At 45.1% G+C, this 27,196-nt stretch overlaps 1 protein-coding gene across 2 annotated transcripts; it reads left to right on the top strand.

Moving 5' to 3' along the window:
- The first annotated feature begins 1,320 nt into the window (after window positions 1–1,320).
- Window positions 1,321–27,085, top strand: GNPAT (glyceronephosphate O-acyltransferase). Of its 2 annotated transcripts, none has more exons than XM_082751003.1 (15): window positions 1,321–1,517; window positions 9,350–9,526; window positions 11,820–11,949; window positions 14,625–14,752; window positions 15,002–15,077; window positions 15,315–15,466; window positions 15,587–15,717; window positions 17,363–17,586; window positions 20,389–20,631; window positions 22,025–22,104; window positions 22,961–23,101; window positions 24,185–24,263; window positions 24,358–24,451; window positions 25,411–25,472; window positions 26,783–27,085. In XM_082751003.1, the coding sequence occupies exons 1-15, from the start codon at window positions 1,410–1,412 to the stop codon at window positions 26,824–26,826; spliced, it is 1,869 nt and encodes a 622-aa protein (XP_082607129.1). In that variant the 5' UTR covers window positions 1,321–1,409; the 3' UTR covers window positions 26,827–27,085. The 2 variants fall into 2 exon arrangements, with proteins under 2 accessions (XP_082607129.1, XP_082607128.1); XM_082751002.1 differs by having other exon boundaries at window positions 24,185–24,281.
- Window positions 27,086–27,196: the final 111 nt, after the last annotated feature.

The following is a 27,196-nucleotide window of genomic DNA, read 5'->3' as shown; positions in this document are numbered from 1 at the left end:
GTTATTTGGGTTCTTTGTGCCTTGGTTTTCCCATTTTTGTGAGGATCATTCCTGTATTTAGGAATAATGCCTTAGAATAGGGCATGACATTTAGCAAACAACTGCACACGTTAGCTAAAATTATCATTATTACTATTATTACTTTTATAATCAGAAAAACAGAATTTTAAGAATTAACAATTCAGAAGTCATAGGTAACCTGATAAATAGCAGTTTCAGGGGCTGGTTGGATGGAAGCTAAACTGTCCGGAGTCAAAAGGGGATAAGAAAGTAGTCCTAGCAAGAACCGACTGCTCGCCAGTAGCTTCTCTGGGAGCACTTTTTCTTTTCTTTTTTTTTAAATATATTTTTTAATTTTTTTATAAACATATACTATATTATTAGCCCTAGGAGTCCAGGTCTGTGAGTCGCCAGGTTTACCCACTTCCCAGCACTCACCATAGCACATGCCCTCCCCAATGTCCATAACCCCACCACGCTCTCCCTACCCCCACCCCAGTTTGTTTTGTGAGAGTAAGAGTCTCTTATGGTTTGTCTCCCTCCCGATCCCATCTTGTTTCGTTTATTCTTTTCCTATCCCCAAACCCCCCACGTTGCATCTCCACTTCCTCATATCAGGGAGACCATATGATAGTTGGGAGCACTTTTTTCTTAAGTGAATTTTCCTTTTATTTGCACCCATATATTTTTATTCGGTTTAACATAATTTTGAATTTCTGTTGTATGCTCTTATTTTAAAGCTAAGTAGAAGAGACAAACAAATTTCATCAATGTGTTTGATAAAATTGATCAAATAAAATTGATTGTAAAGTTAATCAGATTATTCTCGAGCTTAAAGTCTCAGTCTTTGCTCTCTTTCTTAACTTCCCTGGAGGGATCCTGGATTTACAAAGACAACAAGCAGAAATAATAAAATATTATACTCAATATCCATTTTGTGACCCAAACTATCATTACATTTCCTTTTTTTCTTTTCTTTTAAGATTTTATTTATTTATTTGACACAGAGAGACACAGTGAGAGAGGGAATACAAGCAAGGGGAGCGGGAGAGGGAGAAGCAGGCCTCCCGCCAAGCAGGGAGCTGGATGTGATGTAGGGCTTGATCCCAGGATGCTGGGATCATGACCTAAGCCAAAGGCAGATGTTTAACGACTGAGCCACCAGGCGCCCTTACATTTCCTTTCCTTAGTATAGAAAGACGTGTTATCAGTGTATTCATATGTCATAGCATAAGAATGTGGGCAAAGATGAAACCTTACCAATGTAGTCTCTAATCTATCCTGATTTACTTTACATTGTAAGCTTTACTTTCTCTCATTTGCCTTACCCACAGAAGGAGCTCAAAAAATGGGATGAATTTGAAGACATTTTAGAGGAGAGGAGGCATGTCAGTGACTTGAAATTTGCAATGAAGTGTTACACACCTCTTGTCTATAAGGGAATTACTCCTTGCAAGCCAAGTGATATTAAATCTAGTGTTCTCAGTTCCGAAGAGGTTCATTATGTCATTAAACAGGTAAGTGATTCCGTCTTCAACCACAGCTGGACTTGTTCATTGTCAGTAAGGAACAACACAGGTTTGAACCGCACAGGTCCACTTATACATAGTTTTGTTTTGGTTTGGGGCTTTTTTTAGTGTTTTGTTTTTTTTTTTTAATACAGTACAGTACTGTAAATGTGTTTTCCTTATAGTTTTCTTAAAAACACTTTTCTTTAAAAACAGTCTATAATGCATGTAACATCAAAAATATTTGTAAATCCACTGTTGATGTTATCGGTAAGGCTGTCAGTCAAGAGTAGGCTATTAGTCACGTTTTGGGGGAGTCAAAAGTTACACGTGGATTTTCAACGCACATGGGGGATCGGCACCCAGCCCCCATGTTCTTCAAGGGTCAACTGTAATCTGACAGGGAAGGATGCCAGTTGTACAATTACAATGAATATGATACAAGACACGCCAGTGGGAGCCCAGTGTACAGGGGCAGTAATTATAGGGCAAATGATTTTGTGTAAGGAATTAGAAAAGTGACTTTTTTTTTAAATGATGCCTAAAAGATGGTTAGTGGTTTTCCAGATGAAGTGGGTGAAGAAGTATTCCTAGCAGAGCAAATAACTTTTTCCCCATGGTTAAATCTCACTGCACATTAAAATTGCTGGAAAAAGTGTCAAGAGTCCCTGTGCATAGATCTCACCCCCATATGAATTAAATCAGAATGTTGGGGAAGGAGCCAGACATCCTAGTAGTAGTTTTTAAAGAAGCCCAGTCAAGGGGTACCTGGGTGGCTCATTTGGTTAAGTGTCTGACTCTTGGTTTCAGCTCCGGTAAGGATCTCAGGGTCGTGAGATGGAGCCCCTCGTTGGGCTTCATGCTGGGCGTGGCACCTGCTTAAGATTCTGTTTCTCCCTCCCTCTCTCTCTCAAAAAAAAAAAGAGAGAGAGAAGAAGAAGGAGGAGAAACCCTGTTGGTTCCAAAATATAGCAGAGCTTGTCAACCACCAGCACATTTTAGCAACTAGAGAACATGCATACGCAGAGTCCTAGAAGCAGTTTGGTATGACCGGACCGAAGAGAGCGAAGACAGGGTACAATGGAAAGAATGTAGAGAGCCAAACGGGGGCCGCATCACAGAGGGTTTTATAAACTATCCAGAGCAGAGGGAGCAGCTGGGCATCTCAGTTAAGTGTCTGACTTCAGCTTGGGTCAGATCTCAGGGTCTTGAGATCAAGCCCCACGTTCTGCTCCTGCTCAGTGGGGAGTCTGCTGGAAATTCTCTCTTCTCCACTCTCTCTCCCTCTGCCCTCCCCCTACTTGTGTGCGCACGCTCTCTCTCTCTCTCTAAAAATAAATAATAAATCTTATAAACCATCCAGAGGAGTTAGATTGAACCCACATACAGTGCAAAGCCGATGAAAGGTTCCAGATTGGAGTGTGGCCTGATCAGTTAATGTTTTAGAAACACCAACGAATGGAGACAGGAAGTGAGGTTATGATGCTCTTCCAGTAATCCCTTTGTAGGATCACAGTTGCCTAGACTGCGGTTGTAGAAACAGAGATGGACAGATTTAAGAAATTTAAGAGGTAGGGTTGCCTGGGTAGCTCAGTTGGTTAAGTGTCCGTGTTTGGATTTTGGCTCAGGTCATGATCTCAGGGTCGTGAGCTAGAGCCCTGCATCAGGCTCTGTGCTGAGCATGGGACCTGCATAAGATCCTCCCTCTGCCTCTTCCTCCTCCTCTCTCTCTCCGTCTCTTAAGAAAAGAGAAGAAAGAAAAATTTCAGAGGTGGGGTAGACCTTATTTATGATCAACTGGATGAATGATGGGAAGGAAAAGAGAGACAGGATGACAGAAGCAGTCACTGAGATAGGGAACTTAGGAGAGGGATTGGGCTTGGGAGAAAAGCTAGGTCTGTTTTGGGCATGTCATTTGAAGACATCAGATAGAAGTATTCAGGGGGCGCGATTACAGCTTCCTCATGGCCGGCGCTCTCTGTCACATTGTCCAGGTGCTCCCAGGCTTTGAGGTTTACCTGTAGAGACTGTGCTCCATTGACTTTGTTTTTTTGTTTGTTTAAGATTTATTTATTTGAGATAGTGAGAGAGAGTACACGAGCAGGGGCTGAGGGAGAAGGAGAAGCAGACTCCGCTGCTGAGCAGGGACCCTGATGTTGAGCTCAATCCCAGGACCCCCAGATCATGATCTGAACTGAGGGCAGATGCCTAACCTGAGCCACCCAGGTGCCCCTCCACTGATTTTTTTTTTAAAAATTTATTTATTTATTTATTTTATTTGACAGAGAGAGATCACAAGTAGGCAGAGAGGCAGGCAGAGAGAGAGAGGGGAGGAAGCAGACTCCCCGCCGAGCAGAGAGCCCGATGCGAGACTTGATCCCAGGACCCTGAGATCATGACCTGAGCCGAAGGCAGCGGCCTAACCCACTGAGCCACCCAGGCGCCCCACTGATTTTTTTTTTTAAGATTATTTATTTATTTATTCGACAGAGAGAAGAGAGAGAGATCACAAGTAGGCAGAGAGGCAGGCAGGCAGAGAGGGGGAAGCAGGCTCCCTGCTGAGCAGAGAATCTGATGTGGGACTCGATCCCAGGACCCTGAGATTAAGTGGGTTAAGGCAGAGGCTTAACCCACTGAGCCACCCACCAAAGTGCCCCCTCTATTGATTTTTAAGTGGAATTTAGTCAGGCCTACAACCTCAGAGAAATTCTTTATCTCTGCTGTCTGTTTTCTTCTTTTTAAAAACATTTTTTTAAAGATTTTATTTATTTATTTATTTGAGAGAGAGAGAGAATGAGTAGCATGAGGAGCAGAGGGAGAAGCAGGAGCCTGACCTGGGGCTCAAGCCCAGGACTTCCAGATCATGACCTGAGCTGAGGGCACACTCTTAGCCAACCGAGCCACCCAAGCGCCTCTGTCTGCTTTTTTATGATTTGAACGTATGACCTGTGCTCCTAATCCTTTTGGTTTAATCTGCCTGTCAGTGATTTGTCTTGGGAGAAACTACTAGTCCTGTCTGACTCAGGCTATTTCATAAGTGAAGGAAAGTTTCCTTATCAGTTAAAACCTAAAGACAGTGGTTCTCAATACGGCTCTTTGTTAGAATTACCTGGAGGGGGAAAAAAAAAATTACCGCAGAACTTTCATAAGAAGGTTAGCTATTATTTTCTACTAGTACGTAAACTCCATGAAGGCAAAAATTTTTATCTCCCTTATGACTCCCTTTTTTTTCCTGTATTTCTATATATTTATCTCTGTCTCCCTCTCTCTCTTTTTGCTGTATTATAGTGCCTAGCACATAGTACACTTCCAATAAATATTTCTTGAATGAATGAATGAATGAAAAATGCTTTTGTCCTGTCCACAGTGATTCTGATATAAATTGGTCTGGAATAGGACCCAGGTATCTCTTTTTTCTTTTCCTTTTTTAAAAGTTCCCCAAGGAATTCTCATATGCAGGCAGGTTAAGCCTGACTGATATAGGCCAGTGTTTCTCAGACTTGGCTGTTCTACTGCAGAAAAAAAATAAATCACTCAATGTAGGTAGATTGGAATTGCTATAAATTCAAGATCATGCAGCACAGCTGGGCCTTCTGTGTTACCCAAGAATTCCTTGTTTCCCCAGGGAACTCTCTCCCGTTCTCCGAACTGGAGTGTCAGTGTCAGTCCTCCAACCGAGGACTTTCTGAACCTCCAGCCTCCGCCCCTTACCCTCAACAGGTGACATTTCTTCCTACTTCCCAAAGAAAATGTATACCGTTATATGACCACTCTCAACTTCATGCGATCAAGCTACAAATTTACCTGCATCCGATACCCTCATTCTCTTCTTCCCTCCAGGGAAAACAGGACAGGATGCTCTCTCTCCTGTTGGAGTTCAACCCCTCCTCTATTGCTGAGCTCTGAACTTGACCGGCTCCGTCCTTATCAGGGACTTTGCTTATGGTCTCTCCCCTCAAATGTCTTCAACCTCTTCCTTTTCATTGGCTCTTTACCGTCATCCCTGAACTCGCGAGCAGTCCTCTTCCTGCCGAGATCAGCCTCGTTTGAGCAGATTCCTTCTCTCCTTGTGACTCGGCTCTTCCTTTCCCGCTTCTCTACTCCGGGAAGAAGTCGGCTGTGTTTGCCATACTTGGGGCTCTACTCTCTCACCCTCCTTGTACACGCAGCTCCCAGGCATCCGGTTTCTAACCCACTGTAATTTCTCTTTCCAAGACTGAGAATGATTCCTTCCTGATTTCTAAAATCAACCTTGTTGACACCCTTTGTAGCCCTTGGCACACTCTCCCTCCTTTCTTTCTGTGATACCATATTCTCCCCCTTACTACCAAAATTTTTTTTAAGATTTTATTTTTAAGTAATTTTTACACCCGCTGGGGGGCTCGAACCCACAATCCTGAGATCAAGAGACACAGGCTTCAACGGAACCAGCCAGGTGCCCCCCCCCCACCAAATCTTTTTCATCATTCCTCAGTTGTCTTTGTGGGCTTCTTTCCCTTTGCCTGTCTCTTTAAATGCTGCTGCTCCTCAAGGTTTTGTTCTAATCCCTTCTTATTCTGCCTACTTACTGGGCTGTTTTATGTATTACCAGAATTGTAAATACCTTCCTTATGCTGATGTCTCCCTATTATATTTTTATAATATATTATTATAAATAACAATATGTAGTAAATAATAACTGGTATCTATTGCTTCAGCCCAGATCTCTTTTGAGTTTCATACATGTATTTTTATGTCCACCGGAATCCCTACTTGGAAAATCCAAAAGCATCTCACATGAGGGATATCTGAGTCAAAGTCTTCGACCCTCCCACCCGCATCACTATACCATGTACATCCCCTACACCCACTTCTGCATATCTCCAAGAACGGCCCTTCCATATGCCTGCTGCTCCTACCAAAAATCTCCACGCCGTCTTCGGCTTCTCGCTTTTTCCTTCCTGTGCTGTGGGTCACTAAGAGCTGCTGCCAGTTTGCTCTCCTCAAAAGCTCTTGTCTGTTTCTTTCCATCTCTGCTGCCAACTCAGGCTGCCTCTGTCTCACAGAATGCTATACAGCCGTTGAAGGGCTTTCAGCCCAGGAAAGATGAGATTACTTCTGCATTTAGGATATGATCGCCAGAGGCAAATCACCGCTGGCTCGGTGGGTTGAGCATCTGCCTTTGGCTGAGGTCATAACCCCGGGGTCCTGGGATGGAGCCCCATGTCAGGCCCTCTGCTCAGCAGGGGAGTCGTCTTCTCCCTCTCTCTCTGCCTGCCTCTGTTCCTGCTCATGCTATCTCAAATAAATAAAAGTCTTAGAAAAAAAAAAAAAGAAACCACTCTGGTTTGTGATGTGGAGAACAGACTGAGAAGGGACAATGCTGGGCGGGGAGTTACAGAGCTAATGCTCATCTTTTAATCTTATCTTAGGTTTCCAGGAAGAAGGATCTGGAAGGGGAGACATATCTGTTGGGTGAATGAGAAGCCCGATTGCACAAAATCAGAGAATAGGTCATTCTCTGCTTCTGTGCTTTCCTCCAGTCCTGGAGAAGGCCATTCCTTCTGAACTGACCAACCTGCTCACCTGTGTTCTTCCATCTGTCCATTTCCTTTAGATCCCCTGAAGACTTGTCTGTCCTCCTCTTCAGCCTTCTGCATGGGCCAGCACTTCCTGGTGGGGGGTGGGGTGGGCAGGAAGCCCCTTTCAGCCATGTATTTTTTTTTTTAATGCTCCATTTCTCTTTCCCTTCTCATCCCACCTCCTCAAAGGTGTCGTGTGTCCTTCCCGTGCACCTTCCACGTTCAGCAGGTCACTGCCCTTGATTCCCATAAGGGTTGTTATGCATCTCCAAGTGACCCGGTCCAGGGGGTCCTTTTAGTCTGCACTGTGTTTCTACTGTGCCCAGTTTTGTTGGACACTCTCCTGCAGGACCTCTCTTACCTTCACATCATGGTATCACACAGTACAGTTCTCTTGCCATTTTCCTTGTTAGTCTCTTTACAAGTTCTTCTATCCCATGGGTAAGTGTTTGTCAAGGTTGAACCCTCAGCCTTCTTATCTTATCTTATCATCCTGCAGCCTCCCTGGTCCATTTTATACACTCCTGTCATTTCCATTTTTATCTGTAGTCTGCTGATTCACAAAGAGGACCTCTAGCCTTGGCTAGATAATCGGGGTTCAGACTCTTATCTCCCACTGTCTTCCCCTCTGCAGTTACTTTATACGTCTCCAAACACATCAAAATCAGTATAGCCACCTTCTCAACCCCTGCACAACACTGTCTTCTACACCTGCTCTCCATCCCCAATTTCAGGACGGCCCCACCATCCATTCTGTTGCCCGAAACAACCGAGCATCTCACTGCCCTTCCCCTTCCCTTCAGCCTATTATTGCCTTTTGGGGGCCTTTTCTGTTTCTCCCCTGAACTGTCGTGATGGCTTTCCAACTGTATTCCCTTTGCCTAGGCTTGTTTCCTGAAATCCATCCTTACCACCAATCCATTGATTCCTCTGTTCCCCTGAAAAAAGATAAAATACGAAGCTAGGGAGAGGTTGATTATCCGTTTGTGAAGGTACCAAGCGCCACAGAATTTAGCTTGAAATGGCTAATTTGGGGCACCTGGGTGGCTCAGTGGGTTAAGCCTCTGCCTTCAGCTCAGGTCATGATCTCAGGGTCCTGGGATTGAGCCTCACATCGGGCTCTCTGCACAGCGGGGAGCCTGCTTCCTCCTCTCTCTCCCTGCTTCTTTGCCTACTTGTGATATCTCTCTCTCTCTCTGTTGAATAAACAAAATCTTTAAAAAAAAAAAAAAAGAAATGGCTAATTTTATGTGTGTTGATTTCACCTCAATTATTTTTTAAAAAAGAAGCTATTTCTCCACTGCATGTAATTGAGGTAACTGGGACTCCAGCATCCTACCCTCTCATCTTCTGGCCCACATCCTGGAACATTCTCCTCTGTGAAGGACAAATACAGTTTATCACATAGACACCGTTCTATCTCAGCGCGCTCGCTTAAGGGGTCAAATTGGAGTTCCTGAAGACAGAAGCTGCCTTGCTTATCCCCGTCTCCAGGCCTAGCATACAGCCAACATGTTGTTCTCTTTAGAAAAAGATGTGGTGCCCTTCGGAGTAAAGAGAGTTCTAGTGTGAGGGCACTGGCTTCACTAGTTACATGGATACTTTGGAAAGGTTTGTCCCAGTGACCTGTAGATCTGATACAGTCTGAATGGTTACTTCAACCTGATCTTCTATTTACTTTGTGTATTACCTTATACGTTTACCTTGTGATAGCAAGGGGCAGGTCGATGAGCGGCAGCAATCCGCTAAAAGCACACTGGTTCATGGGCAGCAGCTTGCTTCAGAGAATTTGGCTGTCAGCTTCTTTTTTTTTTTTTTTTTAAGATTTTATTTATTTATTTGACAGACAGAGATCACAAGCAGGTAAAGAGGCAGGCAGAAAGAGAGAGAGGAGGAAGCAGGCTCCCTGCTGAGCAGAGAGCCCGATGTGGGACTCGATCCCAGGACCCTGAGATCATTACCTGAGCCGAAGGCAGAGGCTTAACCCTCTGAGGCACCCAGGCGCCCCTGGTTGTCAGCTTAACAAATCAGATGGAAAGGTGAGATGCTTTCCTCGAGGGCCTGTTCTCTTTGAATTACCATCTTTGAAGTTGTCTAAATAGGATCATTTATCTACTTAAGTTATGTTGGAAAGTAAATTGCGCCGGTTGAAATGAAAGCAAATGTAGCATTTTTGAGCTATGTAATAAGGGTCCGTTTGGAACTAGTTGTAGCGGTTTGAGTGAACACGAGTTCTGGCTTTTCTTCAAAGACACATCCCTGCTTTCCCTTTCTTTCTAGCTTTCTAAGGAATCCCTTCAATCCATCGATGTCCTCCGAGAGGAAGTCTGTGAGATTTTGGATGAGATGAGCCACAAATTGCGTCTGGGAGCCATCCGGTTTTTTGCCTTTGCCCTGAGCAAAATATTTAAACAAATTTTCTCAAAAGTGTGTGTAAATGAAGAAGGTATTCAGAAAGTAAGTATTGCTTGTTTAAAAAGAAACCTCTTCCACCTCATGATTTAGTCAACTTTAAGACCTCTCACATTGCACGAAACAAGCAGGCCCTCGCCCGCTGGCTTCCTGGCTGGGCGGAGGAGGCTTTGTTTTTCTGGAGAGTGGTACTTGTTTACTTTCGGACCTACAGACTTCAGACTAACTCACTTGGTCCAGTAAGACTTCCAGACTAACCTCATGTTAGGTATCTGCAAAGCTACAGAAGTAATACCAAGAATTTCTGTATACGACCCACCTGGATCCCCTTACAGCATTTCCTTTATCCTCTCCTCAATACTCTGCTATGTTTTTCCCATAAGCAAGGACATTCCCTTATGGTGCAGTTATCAGAATAAGCAAAATGACATTGATACAACACTCGTACACAGTACTATACAGCACTGATACAACACTAGTACACAGCAGTACAGACCTCATTCATATCTCATGGATCACCAGTTTTATCTTGTATAGTGCAAGAAATCCTACATGGGATTAACATTCAGCTTCTGTATCTCTTTCGACTCCTTTAATGTAGAACAATTCCTTAGTCTCTGTGTTTAGTTTAGGAAAAAAAAAAAAAAAAGACGGGTTATTTTGTAGCATGTCTTGATTTGGATTTGAGTGATGTTTTCTCAGGATTAGACTCACTCTGTAGAGCTTGGGCAGGACACAACATTGTATCCTTCTCCTTCAAGGAGTGCATGGTGGCTGTCTGTCCCCTTACTGGTAGTGTTCACTTTCGTCATCTGGTATCAGCCGCTGTGAAGTTACTCTGTTTCCCTTGGCAATGAACAAGAATCATGTGAAGAGAGACTCTAAGGATGGTGAGGGGTCCTGGTTTCCAGCAGAGTCTCTGCCACAGGTTTCACACTGATGATTTTTCCTGATTGCCAGATGGCGATTTTTCTAATTGCATCACTCCAGAGTGATTTAACAGGCACGGTGTAGTCTTTTTTCTTCTGGAAAGAAGAGCTTTTCCTATTTTTATTCATTTATGATTTTTAATGTTTTGCCTCTTATTAAGAAGCTCTTACCTCCGTTGGCCTTCTTCCATATGTCTTTTAATGTTTTTTTCAGTCATTTACTTTCATGTATTTCTTGTTTTCCCCTCTAATGACTATTCTGTAGTTTGCTGGGTTAGTCTCTGGCCCTGTCTCAGAGAATGTTTGGGGGGCACCTGGCTGGCTCAGTCGGTTGAGTATCCAGCTCTTGGTTTCGACTGGGGTCATGACCTCATGTGTCATGAGATCGAGCCCTGCGTCTCTGTGCTCGGCAGGGAGAGTCTGCTTGAGATTTTTCCCCTCTGCGCCCCACTGCACGTGCTCCTGCACTCTCTCACTCTCTCAAAGAAATAAATAAATCTTAAAAAAAAAAAAAAAGTGTTTGATACAGCCATCCAGAGAATGTTGACTGGCCACATCTTCTTAACTGATCACACATGACCTTGCCTTGGTGAATTTTATCTAGATTTTTAAAAAAACAGATAACACACTGATCCCAGTGAATATTTTTGAGGCTCAGAGCCTATGGAACATATCTGGAAGTTCAAATTCCTTCTAACTAAGGGCACCCATTCTTCCTGGTGGAAAGTCCGGTATATAAATAGAGAAATACCATACCGCTCATTTGACCTACCAATGCAGATTTGTTTTTATTAATCTACCTGAGAGACAGTTTGTTCTCTCTTACTGCAACTCAACCGGTCTAGCACACTGCGTGTAACAGCTAAGTAGGCAGAGAGGCAGGCAGAGGTGGGGCGGGAAGCAGGCTCCCTGCTGAGCAGAGAGCTCAACACGGGGCTTGATCCCAGGACCCTGAGATCATGACCTGAGCCGAAGGCAGAGGCTTAACCCACTGAGCCACCCAGGCGCCCCAACAGCTGATTTTTTAATTCAGACTCACTTCAGTTCCACTCGCAGCTTGGCCATTGATGAGACGTGTGACCATGTCACAACTGGGGAACCTAGTGCTTAGGCCTTATTTACAAATATGTGATACTAAACAGTGCATGTAAAATGCTTAATATGGTGCCCAATTAATATGTTAGTGATCATCTCTCTTATGATGATCTATAAAATGTACATTTTTAATGTTCTTGCAGTATGTGAGGTAATTTAACTAGAACTCTGACATAAGTTTTCTGTATGTATTAGGGAGGCATGGGTAGTATTCTGACTGTCCATATATACCCGTTCTTCCGTTTGCTGATGTGACATGTGATTTTAATAATAGGAAAACTGAGAGTATTTGAACTGTAACTTTTCTTTTAAAGCTACAACGAGCCATCCAGGAGCACCCAGTCGTCCTGCTGCCCAGTCATCGAAGTTACATTGACTTTCTGATGTTGTCTTTTCTCTTATACAACTATGATTTACCGGTACCCGTCATAGCTGCGGGAATGGGTGCGTATTGTTTTTCTCCTCTTCTGCTTTCATTATTAGAATGAAAATAGTCACTGAAATGATTTTACTGGTGATTGAGAATGAGGATGCAGATCCCCTCTCCCTTCTGCCGTCTGACCCCATGTCGCAAATATAATAAATATATTATAAATATTATAATAGATAATTAATATAATATAATAGATATATTGTAAATATAACCCCAGATAGTCAGGATTAGGTCTCTCTGTGCTGTGCTTCATTACAGACAGAAACAAGGATAAGTGCACACGGGGGTTTTGGTTTAGATTTGTAAATGAGATACCACTTGTATATATGACCTGCCTTTGCTTTTTTTATTTGTTAATTTATACGTGGTTATCTCTAAGGTCAGGAAATCTAACTTTTTTCTTTTACATATTTTTAATTATGGTAAAATACACAAAATGTTATGTCTGCCACCGTAACCATCTTGAAACATATAGTTTGGTGGTATTAAGTACATTCACGCTGTGAATCCACACACGGATCTCCACCTACTTTTCATCTTGCAGACCTGAAATTCTGTCCCCAGTCAGCACTGACTCCTTCCTGCTCTCCCCCCAGCTGCTGGCCACCACCATTTTACTTTCTGTCCCTAGGAATTTGACTGCTCTAGATACCGCATACGAGTGGAACTTACAGGATTTGTCCTTTCGTGGCTGGTTTCTCTCACTCAGGGCATGTACTCAGGGTCTGCTCATGTTTCACCATGTTTCAGAATTTTCTTCCTAAAGGCTGAGTCCTGTTTGGCTGGACTTCAGAGCACATGTTGTTTATCCGTTGTTCTGCCCGTGGACGCTTGGGTGGCTTCCACATTTTGGCTATTATGAATAACGCTGCTATGAACATAGGTGGGCAAATGTCTCTTTGAGTCTCTGCTTTAAATTCTTTTAGGTATATACCCAGAAGTAGAATTGCTAGCTTATGTGCTGGTTTTATTTTTAATTTTCTTTTCCTTTTTTCTTTCCTTTTTTTTTAATTTTTAATTTTCTTGAGGATCACCGTATTGTTTTCCATAGTGACTGTACCATTTCACATCCCACCAATGCAGTGCCCGAGGGTCCAGTTTCTCTGCATCCAACACTTAATTTCTTGTGGTTTTTGTGTTTTGTTTTTTTTTTTAAGAGGAGAGAGAGAATGCAAGCAGGGGGAGGGACAGGCAGAGAGGGAGAAACAGGTTCCCTGCTCTGCAGGATTCAATCCCAGGACCCTGAGATTGTGATCTGAGCCGAAGGCAGACACCTAACCGACTGAGCCACACAGGCGTCCCTGTTTCTTGTTTTGTTTTGTTTTGTTTTAATCACAGTCATCCTAACAGGTAGGACATGGTACTCAGTGTAATTTTGATTTACATTTCCCTGATGACAAGCAGTGTTGATCATCTTTTCATGTACTTTTGGCCATTTCTGTATCTTTTTTGGAACAGTTATCTATTCAGGTCCTTTGCCCATTTTTGAATTGGGTTGTTTCTGTTATTGTTGTTCTTGAGTTGTAGGAGTTCTTTATGTATTCTAGAGAAGAATCCCTTATTAGATACATGATCTGCAAACATTTTTTCCCTTCACCCATCGAATCTCTCCCAAAGTTGGACTCTGCAGTCTGTCAGTGGATCCTCTGATGCACAGAAGTTTTTCATGGTGATGTAGCCCAGTTTCTTTGTCAGTGTCTTTTGTCCTCTGTGCTTTCGGTGTGCTGTCCAAGAAATCATTGCCACATTTAACACCATGAAGTTTTCCCTCTATGCTTTCTTCTAAGAATTTTATACTTTTAGGTCTTACATTTAGGCCTTTGATCCATTTCAAGTTAATTTTACATGCAGTGTAAGATCAAGGCCTAAATTCATGTCTAACATTATAACATTCAGCAGCATAGATGTACTGTGGTTGCAGTTCTACAGTATGTTCTCGTATCGGTACTTTTATTTCTGGAGGACTGATTCCTAAAAGCAGGATTGCTCATGCAAACATTATTTATCTTCTCCCTTTGGAGGGAGCCAGGAAAGTTGGGATTCAGGCATACACTTTGGTTAATAAATGCAGTCAACAGTAAGGTAAAAATTGCCAGGGACTTAAGTACTTTAAAAGCATTTTCATCCATACAGACATGTGAGGAAGTTCTTTGAAAGTTAGGGAAAATGGGAAAAAGGAGGGTTTTAAAACCGATGGTAGAATAAAGCATCCCAGGGTTGCTTTATTTAATCTGTGCCACTAAAAGAAGGCTGATATTTTTACCTCCTGGGTTAAAAAAAAAATAAAAAAAGGAAGGTGGGAGCTGATCTGTCCAGCTGTCAAGCTTGGAAGACACAGGCTGCTCTGTCATCAAGCAGAAGCAGTAGCTAAAGTACTCGATTATGGTGATGTCACTGAGCTTGTCAGGTTGCCTGTCGTGGTCCCCGTCTCAGGTCGGTTGGGTTGTAAACACGGAGGTGTGTGGGGGTGCATGAGGTAGCCTCCCAGTAGGCCTGCCCCCACTGTCCCTTCTCTCCCATGATTCTATTAGATGCTTCTTCGGACAGATATTCAGCTCAGGAAGTATGAGTAGTGATATCATCGTGTGGTCTTCTGATATTTCTTTACAGAATGTGGGTTTAGGTATTTATAGAAAGTTTCAGGATCTGCAAATACCGATGAACCCCTTCTCTGTGTTTTGTTTAGACTTCCTGGGAATGAAGATGGTCGGGGAACTGCTGCGGATGTCGGGCGCCTTCTTCATGCGGCGCACCTTTGGTGGCAATAAACTCTACTGGGCGGTGTTCTCTGAATACGTGAAAACCATGTTGCGGGTAAAGGCAGATAATATCCCAGTACCTTCAAGCCACATTTCCTTTTCGCTCAAGCTTGAGCTTGCCATAGGATCTTACTTAAATTTTTCACTCCCGAATGGCCCACTTGGCTACTTGTCCCCCACAGTGTGTTTCAGGCTAGGGGTGGGGGACAGTTTGTTGAAAGGAATCAAAAGAACCTTTTCTCGCTTTGAGAGTAGGCAAAGGGTTTTGTGTTTTGTTTTGTTTGTTTGTGTTTTCTCTTTAAAGAATGGTTATGCTCCTGTTGAATTTTTCCTCGAAGGGACAAGAAGTCGCTCTGCCAAGACATTGACTCCGAAATTTGGTAGGTCCTTTTGAGATCGAAAGAATACATGTCCAGGTGTGGGGTCATCATAGCTGCTAAATATGGCTGGACACTTTTTTTATGGCAAGATCATTTTTTTCTTTATAAGTGTAACTGTTTCTTTAAGTTGTAACTGTTTCTATGTATGGGCTGGATATAATGTATACTTCCTATTTACGGACCCTCATTCGCTCCACATTTCACTACATACAGAAAACCATTTCTCCCTGTTGACAGGTCTTCTGAATATTGTGATGGAACCATTTTTTAAAAGGGAAGTTTTTGATACCTACCTTGTTCCAGTCAGCATCAGTTATGATAAAGTATTGGAAGAAACTCTTTACGTGTACGAGCTTCTGGGGGTTCCAAAACCAAAAGAGTCTACAACTGTACGTAAAGGAAAACCAAACTTGATTTTCCTTGAATTTAGAGAAAATGCTAGTTTGTACACCAGCTCCTTTCTGAACTTACTCTTCTTTGTTCCATTCCCTCTGTTTTGATACTATTAGGGATTGTTGAAAGCCAGGAAGATCCTCTCTGAAAATTTTGGAAATATCCATGTGTACTTTGGAGACCCGGTGTCACTTCGATCTCTGGCAGCTGGGAGGATGAGTCGGAGCCCATATAATTTGGTTCCAAGGTGCAAGACCTGTGTTTTCATAACTGATGTAAAATAAGAATGAGCATCTGGAAGTGTGGTTGGGCTTCTTGAGTTGACCCCTCCTAGGACTGAACCTGGTTATCTGAGATCACATAGCAGGGAAGTGGAAAGCTCCAGTTAAAGAACTATGTTTGCGGGGCGCCCGGCCACTCGGCGGGTGGAGCTTGTGACTCTTGATCTTGGGGTTGTGAGTCTGAGCCCCACACTGGGTATGGAGAATTACATAAAAGGTAAAAAAAAATTTTTTTTAAGAAAAGAATTGTATTTGCCAATTATACAGCCAGCCGCAGGATATATATGTCGAATACCCAAAGTCAGATGGTGCTGCTTGTTCTTCTCAGGAGAACCAGTACCCTCCTGCCTATACTATACTCCGCCACTTAGTACCCTGCCCATTCTGTGGGCAGGGCAGTGGCTGAGCACTACTAGTAGGTCAGCCAAAGTATATGGTAAGTATTATTTTTGATCCTAGAAGCGATTACATGATAACGAATGAGGGTGACTCCCTACCCTCAAGGTTACAGTTTTGTTTTGTTTTGTTGTTTAAGATTTTATTTATTTATTTGGGGGGGGGGGGATAGTGGGAAGGTGGGGGAGGAGACCAAAGGGAGAGGGATAAGCAGACTCTGCACTGAGCACAGAGCCTGACACAGGCTCGTGACCTGAGCTGAAACCAGGAGTCAGATGCTTAACCAACTGGGCCACCCAGGGGCCCCCAGAAGGTTGTAGGTTCGTGGGCACAGATATGTGTTAGGTTCTTTCAGGCTGCAGGTACAGATACACACCTGGGTTTTCTTAACCTGGAGAAGCACACCTGGGGAAGTAAGGGAGACAGAACCCCTCTGCTCAGCCAGGCTGACTGTGACGACAGCATCACTCATCGTTTATCTGTCATGCCGGGGGCCCGTGGCCACCGGCGTACATCACTAGCAGCTTCCTCCGCTCTGAAGCGGATGTTAGCTTTCCCTCTCGAGCTCTCAGATTGGGTCCGCCAGGTGTTCTCTAGGACCGGGCGCCCTCATTGGTCCTAGATTTCACGTGAAGCCACCTTATTGTGGGGCTGCTTTAGGTCCTGCACCTATCCCTGCTTCATCCCGCTCTGCACAGGCTCCGGAGAGCGTCTGATTCCAAGGTTGCTGACACAGGCCTGAAGAATCTGTCAGGCGAGGATGGTGGCAGTATGTGACAGGCGACCTTGTGCTTTTTAGAAGGGTAGGGTGGCTGCCAGGCAAACTGGATGGCCTGTGCAGCACAGACATGACTGGTCACATGTTCCCTAGCACACGTGTTCTGGGAAACAGGTGTTCAGAGCACAGAGGATTCCAGGGACCCTGTTGTTTAGTCTACTGGCGGAGGCCTCCGTTCTCACAGGGGAATTGATGGATCCATTTATACAGCAGCAGCAGTTGTGGTTTTTGTGGGTTTGTTTGGTTTTTTTGCCTGGAACCCAAAAGAATAGGAATCTGTCCCGTTGGGCAGGCTACACTGTAGTGAAGTCAGGGTGTAGTCTCGCATTGTGACCTGAGAGAATTCGGAGAAGCCTTCCCAAGGGTCTGTCTCCGCGTCCCCCACCCCCCGCCACTCACACCGCAGAGCGGTGACTCAGTCTTTGCTGTTCTCGTAGGTATATTCCTCAGAAGCAGCCGGAGGACGTGCACGCCTTCGTCACAGAAGTGGCCTATAAGATGCAGCTGCTGCAGATCCAGAACCTGGTCCTGAGCCCCTGGGCCCTAACGGCCGCCGTTCTACTCCAGAACCGGCCAGCCATGGACTTCGACGCCCTTGTGGAGAAGACTTTATGGCTCAAAGGCTTAACCCAGGCCTTCGGGGGCTTTCTCTCTTGGCCTGGTACGTATGTGGGGTGCATGTCCTGAGAGTGCTTTTTGTTTCCTACTCTAGAAGAATCCTTGCCCAGGCATGAAAAAGCCTATATGGGACACGGAGCAAAGCTTTGCTCCAAGAGAAAGAAAACTTTACTTGTCTGTATCACTCTGGAACATTATGCAGCACAGTGATCCCTCGAGAATGAATAGTAGTTCACATGCCATGTCCTACTGGAGACTCAGTACCTGGAGAGGGAGAACACTGTCTCCTCGGCACCCAGCGGCCCGGAGAGTAAGTGGATCTTCTCGTTCTCCACGCATTCCTCCCTCCATGCCACCTCTTTATTTTCATTTTTTCTAAATTTTTGTTACCGAAACACGGCATAGCACGTCCCACTTGTTTCTGGTGTGCAGCACTGGTGTGACAGTTCTGTGCACAACTCGGTGCTTGCCACGACCGGGGTGCTACGCCCTCCTTTTAAACCTTCTTGTATTCGCAACCCATTTGCCTCACTGCGTCCTAAGGACTAAAGGGCCAGTCGTATAGAACTTTATACAATTCTCTGAAAACAATAGCTTTGTAAAAGCCTCCTTAGAGTTATAAATACTATGCTGGAAGTGTGGGATGTTATATGACAAGTGTTAGCTTTAGTCCCATTTTCAATCTCTCTGGGTTAAAATTGCAGAGACCGTCATCGGAAGTGGGATCCATTTATATGCAGCTCCCTGCTGTTCAGTCATTAAACCTCTTGAGTCTGGTCTGTGCTGGGAATGGCCAGGGATACAAAGGGGACAAGCTGCAGCCTCTGTGAGGTTCTCCTGGCTTGTGGAAGTCAGGGCTGGGTGACCTAGAGACAAGGTCCAGTGAAGTAAACAGAGAGAGCTATGGATCTGGGCACCTGGGTGGTTCAGTTGGTTAAGCGTCTGCCTTTGGCTCAGTTCATGATCTCAGGGACCTGGGATCGAGCCTCAGGTCAGGCTCCCTGTTTATCAAGAAGTCTTCTTGTCCCTCTCCCTCTGCTGCTCCCTGTATTCATGTGTACTCTTTCTCTCTCTAATAAATAAGAAAATATTTAAAAAAAAAAAAAAAAAGAGCTATGGACGGACCACAGACAATTGCTGAGAATACTCTGTAGGGAAGGGTCCCCGCTCTGGGAAGGTTTCATAGAAGTGACTTTTGATGTCAGGTGGGAGCCATTCAGGAAGACGAGTGGGTGAAGGATTGCTCACACAGGAGCAAATTTTAAGCAGGGAAGCATGACTGAAAACAGCTATAGCAAACAGCCCATGTCAGCTTTAAAGGTGGGCCACGGTGTTGGGGGTGGGGATGGGAGGCTGCTCCGCCATGGTGAGAAGGACCGGAGCCTGACCCAGCTGCGGCAGAGCCAGGGACGAGCTACCAGATGTGTAGGCGGAACTGCTCACAGAAGGGACATAAAACTGGACAGTGGTCACTAATGAGGAAATGAAGATGAGTCAGACACGTGTCCCAGTATTTTCATGGTCTCCTGGGAGTGTGATTCAGGTGGGAGATCCTGGAAAAGAACTGGTAAAGTGCTGACTCCTGCCGGCCCGGGAGCCTATGAGAACACAAACGCCTCCTTCCAAGTACTTTGCTCTTGCAAGGTGGGGTCGATGCGCAGCCAGTCCATGGCTGAGAGTCTCTGTTGAGCAGCTAAAGTAACTCCAGCTACCATGTGGGTATTAAGTAGCCGTCATGGAGAGTGATTCGGCACATTTCCTAATTCAGTTCCTTTTTTCTTCTTACTCCACTCATCTCCCCTACGATCTCATGGCTGGAGCTCTTTGCTGTATCCTATTGTCCTGGCATACTGTTCCATGCTCTGTGATGTGTATAACAGTATCATAGGTTGTATCATAACCTCGAACAAGCTGGCCCAAGGCCTGTGAGCCCAGAAGGAAAGCCACACCCCTCAGTCGACCTCGTTGGCCAGCTGGAGCGGTCCCTATGGTTACGTAGCCTGGCAGCCTGCTGTGTGGCCCAGGGTAACAGGAAAATGATCTCCCTTGCCAAGAAGGCTGACTGTCACCATGTCTCCTTGTACTTTGGTAGTTCTAACTCCTTGGCTATCTCCAGGCTAGTGAAGTGTCAGTGGAGTGAGTTACCAGGATCTGAACGGGCCCCGTGTTTCGTTTTCTCAGATGTGGGAAAACCAGAAGATCTCACCACGGAGGCCTGTGCTAGGGGAGTGCCTCTTGGGTTGCTCTTTGGTTCATCAGCAAAGTTGCAAAGCGATATTCTTGCAGTCTTGGAATTAATTGGTCTAAGCAGGGAGTGTGTGTGTGAGCGAATGAAGCACATTCTAAGCGTGAACCTTCTGGTATGTGATTTTCTTGTCCTGTAACTTGCTTTTACAGTCCTTGGGACACACTTGGTTCCTGCGGAAGTGTTGGTTTTCAGAGTGGGGATCGATTTCATGCATGTATTTCAGAAGAGCGGACAGATTGGGAGTAGATAAGAAGGTGTGTTAAATGTCTTTAGAGAGAGAGTTACAGTACTTTCATAGTCTCTTTCACAGGGTGCCCGGCTGGCTCCGTTGGAAGAACGTGTGACTCTTGAGCTCAGGGTCATCAGTTTGAGCCCCACATTGGGCACAGAGATTACTTTAAAAATAAATAAATAAATAAATAACCAGGAAAAAAAAATGTGTCTTTCCCATGGGGTCTCATTACTTCAATTGGTAGAGTCCAGAGCTCGAACCTGGCACTGGAAAGTGAATGTGCCAGGCCACTAGCATTGCTGGACACCCAGCAGAAGCCCGTCCTGTCTCCGCCGCCTGCCTGAATGCCTTGTCTCTGTGTGTAGATAATGAGCCTGCTGAGGAAGTTATCCAGTCCAACATTCTCCTGCACTCCAACATCGCTAGCCTCGTCAAAGACCAGGTGGTTCTGAATATGGACTCTGGAGACTCCGAAGTGGTCGATGGACTTATTTTCCAGCATATCACCCTCCTCATGTGCTCGGCCTACAGGAACCAGTTGCTCAACATTTTCGTCCGCCCTTCCTTGGTAGCTATGGCACTGCAGATGACCCCGGGGTTCCGGAAAGGTAACTCATAGGAAAGTGGTCTTGAACTTTGGAAGAGACCTGGCCTTCCAGTTCCACCTAGGGAGCAACATTTGAAGCCTTACAGTGCTCAGCCACATGTGTGCACCCCAGACAGCAGCAAAAGTGGGGCCTGTATACTCAGAAGCAGTTAGGTTTGTGCCCCCAGTACATGGCCCTCTGCTTCAAATTTGGGAATGAAAAGGGACGGAAGAAATTAACCTAGACCTCTCCTTTTATAAATATGGAAAGTGAGGCTTAGCAAGTTATGTAATTCCCTGAGCCTGGCTGTGAGATTAGAGCACAGCTCTCCCTCTCCTGGCCTGAGGCCCTTTCTCCCTTATCTGACAGAAGGTGGGGGGGTGGGGGAGTGGGTAAACAGTCCAGCAGTGCAGGAGTGCCATGTGGATACGCAGGCGTGTTCTAGTGGCACTGAGGAGCGGAACCATGAATAACACCCTTTTGTTCCCAGGAACCTCTCGTCAAGGTCCAGGGTGTTCTACCCAGGCTCCCCTGGAGTTACTGGAGGGTGAGCCCCACCTTTCGATTGGTCCAGGGTGGGGTCAGATGCTGATGTTCTCATTTTTGTTTTTCAACGCTCCATAGATCATTCTAAGGAAGAGTCAGACTTTGACCTTTAGCCTCGGAAGGAACCTGAGGTCCTGTGTCCATACCCTCATTCGTGAATGAGGAAACGGGCCAGAGAAGTCAGCTTAGTTCAAGACACACAAAACTTAAATCTTGGTCTTAGTTCTGAGGTTTCTTACATCAGAGTTTGTTCACAGCTGCGGGGATGGTACCTGCGTGGTCTTCTAGAGTATTGGGACCACCCTGAACATGGAGACAGCACTTCGTGTCCAGATGTCTACATACTCTTCTAATGAGAGTGTTCATAGCATGTGTCAGAAAGACGAAGAAACCTCTGTTCTTCATTAACTAATGGGCAGGGAGACCTATGTGTCTGGAGAATGAAACAGTATTTTCTGTTGTGTGCTGGTGTATTCTAGTGCTAAAGATACGGGAAAGACAACAGGAAAAAGGACTAGAGAAGGAATCGAAGTAATTCATTCCTTTCCTTCTCTACTCGGGAGCCATGGGCAGGGGAACGTGAAGCACCCTAGCTTCTGAGAAATCTAGCCTCTCACACATCAGCACACTGACTGGGTAGAGGCCTGGCTGTGACTCAGGTCTAGCTCTTGGCACTGCTATACTATAGTGCGCTCTGTAGGTAAAATTTGGATTGGCTCTATAACTTCCTTTGGGGGCCTGCATTCTCGTCCTTGGCATTGAATAATATGCCTTTGGAGTGCTGCACTTTGGAGAATTTTAGACTTCTTGGTACTTCCTGAAAGTTTAAAACCAGCATTGTAATTGGATGTAATTTATTTATTTCCAGAGGATGTCTACAGTTGCTTTCACTTCCTGCTCAGTGTTTTTTCAGATGAGTTCATCTTCCTTCCAGGAAACACACTAAAGGTAAATCTTTACAGCCAAAGAGCACGAGTGTGTTCACAGTGTGAGTTCTAGAAGTGGTAGGCTTGGATTCACACGTGCGACTTCCCTTTCCCCAAGGCTGTATGCAGCAGAAATAACAAAACTCTTGGAAACTCACATTTCATGAGCTCTGTTTTGATTCTTGGTCAAGGTTAATCAGTAACGTAGGGATTATTTGGTGAAAAGAAAGTCTTAAACCTTAAACCTTGAGTGTAGCCACTGTAAGTCCACACTGTTTGGTTAAAAAATTTATCAGCCAGTACACATTTTCCTGTTAACAACTTGTTGCAATATATGGGGCCCTTTGCTTTGAGATTAGAGAGCAGTAGTCTTGCCTGACAATATAGACAGCTCGTGAGGGATTGGACCCTCGGAGCTGGACTTCAGGTGTGCTAGGGCAGGGGATATACCAGGATAGACAGAAGGTGGTCAGGTTTCTGTACACTGTGCCGAGGAGCCCAGGTTTTACTCCGTTGAGAACGAAGTCAGCAGTTTTTTGAGCATAAGCATAATTCCACATATTTTTAGGACCAGTTATATGCTCTATTTAAATTTAAGGAATGTGGCTGTGCAAAGTGAGAAAAAGCCATCACCCAGGTCATGGTTTCTAAGGCTCCTAAATCTCTTGTGTGTTTGCTGTGTTTGGGGTTCAACATTTTGAGTGTTCGAACACATGCTTCTCTGGCTGCTATCTAATAAGCAGAACCTTTTGGATGGGTTGTGGAATTAGCTGGTGTTCTCTAGTTCTGAAGACCCATGGCTGTGTTTACTGAGACCAGCAGAGTTCCTGTTAACCTAAATTAGTCGATGCTCCCTGTCTTCTCCCCTCCCTTCCTAGGACTTTGAAGAAGGCTGTTACCTCCTCTGTAAAAATGAGACGATACAAGTGACGACAAGAGACATCCTAGTTACAGAGAAAGGAAATACCGTGCTAGAATTTTTAATAGGTCTCTTTAAACCTTTTGTGGAATGTTATCAAGTATGTATCTCCTTTGCAAGTTCTCCTTCATTCCCCCGTATCCAGTATAACTAAGACCTCCCACCCTGTGGTACGGAGGGCAAGTGCCTTCCCCAGGGGAATGGTGGAACTAGAGATTGCTCAGCAGGTTGGAAGAGTCACCTCTCAGGTGGAGACCTTGCTCCCCTAAAGGAGTCCCTTACAGACCCCAGGATGCCCAGAACCACACCTAGACCCGAGAGCCATCATACTGTCCCTTCGAGGCTTTTCTCGTAGCTCGATGCTTGCTATATTGCAGGCACTCAGTCAGTGCAAGACTGGAATGATTCGTCATGTCAGCGATTGTATCACTAAAGGCTAATGAAAAGGGAAGTCAAGGTTCAAGTGCAAGTACCCAGAAGAGCTTGTCAGAGCTCTAAGGAGTGGTTAAACAGAGGGGGAGGGTAGAGATGCCGGGCAAGAATGGTGCCAGGATTCCAAGGGCAAGGGGAGTTTGCAGCAGAGCCCCTCACAGGGGCTGTGTGTATTCACCAGAAGCGGACCCTGGCTCTGAGCTCTGAGCGCTCAGCACTGATCAGTGGCCCCTGGGACCGACATTCTGGCAGGGGGTGCTCTGACCCCTGACCGAGTGAGCCCCTGCGCCAAGTCCCGCACTGAGCGGGTAGCTGAGAGATGCTCCTTCTACCCGTAAGCACTTTCTGCGGTGTAAGTCTTCACGCATCTGGGGGCCCGACAGGCTCTTAGGTGTTTTTAGGGAAAAAGCAGTTACACAGAATCTGGCCACTTTCTTCCTAAGCAGTGTAAGACCAGTTCAGCTGATGGTAATTCACTCAACTCGCAACCATTCAAGTGAGGAAGTGTATTTTAAACAATGTCAGTACAAGTTCACGCTCTTTGTTTTCCAACTATAAGCAGTGATACCAGCTCCAGGGCGACCTCCTAAGAATTCTGTAGCTTCTCTGTGCTCCAGCATTAGAGAGCCTTTATTCTGCTCCCACACGACTAGCTTTCTATCATGGGTGCCACGGCACGGCCGTCGCCAGTGCAGGGTGTTTGGCTGCCTTTTCCTCTTTCGTTTCCCCTCACCCTTTCTGTTAAAATCAGATAATTTGCAAATACCTCCTGAATGAAGAAGACTACTTCACTGAGAAACAGTACTTGGCTGGAGTCCGAAAGTTCGCGGGTCAGCTTCTGGATCAAGGTTAGTCACACTACCGTGCGTGGCGACTTCTTGCAGTTGAGAACAAAAGGGTCCACTGACTCTTTCTCCCTCGCAGGTGCCTCGCAGTGTTACGATGTCTTGTCCTGCGACGTGCAGAAAAATGCCTTAGCAGCTTTTGTGAGGCTAGGTGTGGTAGAGAAGAAGAAAGTGTAAGTACTGCGTACGGGACCGGGTGAACGGTGGCGGCTAACGGCCGCTGAGCACGGAATGCAGAGCAAGTCCTCGAAACAGGATATCCTGCTTCCCTCCCCTGCCTCCCGATGAGTTATGTCAGTATGGGTTACTGTGCAAGTTTTATGTGGTTATGAATGAAGACAGTATTGAAGCAAAGACAAAGTATTCTAGGCCAGCATTTTGGCCTTGACCTACTATTGAAATGTATAGATGAACTATATAAGAGAGATTTTTGGGGAGTGTAGTAGAGAGAGAGAGAAAGAGTGTGTGTGTTTGTGTGTGTGTATGTGCGCGCACACTTATATACGCACACAAACATGCATGTATAGTACATAAAGACACACCTGTGTGTGCAGATAGTTCGCGGTTTCCTCTCTGAGTGAAGGAATTGAAGAGTGACCCAGCTTCGCGGGGAGAGTCTCGTAGTATATCTCTCCTGTCATCAGGGGGATGAAGTGTGAAGCCAGCGAGTAGGACAGGAGCGACAGGATTGTCGGCTACTGAAAGACTTGGCCTTCGAGAAGTAGTCTTGGAGAACCTGGCTGGCTCAGTTGGTAGAACCTATGATTCTTGATCTTGGAGTCATGAGTTAGACCCCGACATGGGATGTAGAGATTTAAAAAAAATAAATAAAAATAATAAACTTGAAAAGTAGTCTTGGTACGCCTGGGTGGCTCAGTCAGTTAAGCGTCTGCCTTTGGCTCAGGTCATGGTCCCGAGGCCTGGGATCAAGCCCCGCATTGGGCCTCTTGCTCAGCAGGGAGCCTGCTTCTCCTTCTGCCTGTCACTGCCCCCTGTTTATCTTCTCTCTCTGTGTCTCTGTCAAATAAATAAAATCTTAAGAAGAAAAGAAGTCTTACTATATAAGATAATAATGAATGTCAACTTCCCCCACCAAGTTTATGTAATAAGAGCTTTTTGCCTTTTTCCCCAGAAATAGTGACACTGTATTTAATGTGAACGAACCTGCCCTGACAAAATTAGAAGAAATGCTCGGTAAGTACAGTTCAGGGACCCATGGTGGGTTTTCACTTGTATTTATCACCATCCAGTAAGACGAGAAAGTAGACTGTGGCACCAGATACTTTATCAAAATGAACCAACAGAGTTTTAATACAAACAGAATTATTTATATCATCTGGGTTTTTCTCAAGGGAAGTAAGGAGAAAGTGCAGAGGAAACACAACAGGCTGAACATGGTCGATCTTCTGCAACATAACTGTCAGCATCTACCATAACTAATGAGGGTCTGAGATCCGGACCCTCACATCCCGTCTTGGTGGACATGGAGAAAATACCTCTTGTCTGAGTCCTTGGATTTATTCTCCTCCTCTCGACTCTTGGATCCCTTCTTTCCCTGGCAAAGGGTTCAGTGTTCACGGCATATAGACTTCCGAACTCAGAATTGGAGCTGATAGCGTATCCTTAGGTGAATAATCCAACCCGTACTCTTCTCCAGACACCATCAGCTTATCAATAGGTAGTTCAGTCCAGAAAGGCAAGGTCATTTGTTTGCAGTACGAAGAGTCAAGAGTGTGGATGTAAGGAAAGAGATCTAAGAGGTCAGAGGAAGTAGCGAACATTTCTCTTAGGAATAATGGGGTAGTTTTGGAATGGGAGGGTATCAGTATTTGAAAGAAAAAAAATACTATCTGCTGACTGTATTGAATAAGCACGACATTTTTGAATGGATATTCTTGTAAGTAGTATTCTTGTACCTAACCCAAATGCAGTACGTTTGTTAAGCCTGCATGGAAGAGCTTCAGGTCGACGTCCAGTGGGATGAGGGAAAAACGTATGGTAAAGCAGAATGGCTGAAGAGAAAGGGTAGAAGGCAAAGAAATGGTTGACATCAGTGGGGAAGATGGAAATACTAGTTTCTTGTTGAAGAAAACGTGAAGGTTGAAATCTCCGTCTTCTGTTTATATTATGTCTGAATTCTGAGAATGTGTACCCTTGAAACTCAATTTTGAGTTTGGTGAGAGGAGCATCTAGCTTTGAAACAACCTCCAAAGCCCTCATTCTGTGAGGATGACAGAACTGATTTATTAATCACAGGTGGCAGATATGACATGGGTATGAATGTGCTAGAACATACTAGAACAAAAGTCCCGAAGGCAAACTGTTCTGATTCTGGCTCTGCTCCTGGCTGTAGGCCCGTGGGTGGGGGCCGCTGCTGCTTCCCCCGCAGAGGGGCGGGTGTTCTCCCTCGCTGCTTGGTCAGCCTCTGAAACCACGAGGCTTAAACAGCTTGGTGAGGAAGGGCAAACTCAAGGTCATTTCATGGGCTTTTTTTTTTCCCTTAGGTTGTAAGACACCAGTAGGAAAGCCAGTGACTGCAAAACTTTAATATTGCCAAACAGTTACAGGAAATTCGGTCACATAATTGCTGTCATCCAAGGACTCACTCCAGCAAGCAGGGACATGAAGGAAGAGAGCCATCTGCTCGTGCTTCTTAGGACATCCTCGGGCTCAGCGGAGAGGAAGAGGTGACCGGTAGAAGGGCAGTCCGTGTAATGCTCTCCACGACACTTAAAAAGGCTTTCGTGTCCAACTCTGTGTGTGTTTTAAAATAAAATAGCCTTTGGAAATATGTTTGGAAAAACAAATCCCAGTCCTATTTCACTAACAGTTTTTATCTTACCATCACGTGTATTAAACTTGTTGTGCCGACTTGTGAATTACACTGTGACATGGACACTGGTGGCGCGGCTGTCAGG

The sequence above is a fragment of the Mustela nivalis genome (genome assembly GCF_964662115.1).
Source record: "Mustela nivalis genome assembly, contig: HAP1_SCAFFOLD_2183, whole genome shotgun sequence".
In the NCBI taxonomy this organism is placed as follows: domain Eukaryota; kingdom Metazoa; phylum Chordata; class Mammalia; order Carnivora; family Mustelidae; genus Mustela; species Mustela nivalis.
The sequence above is the reverse complement of the archived record's forward strand: the minus strand, read 5'-3'. Positions and strand labels throughout refer to the sequence as shown.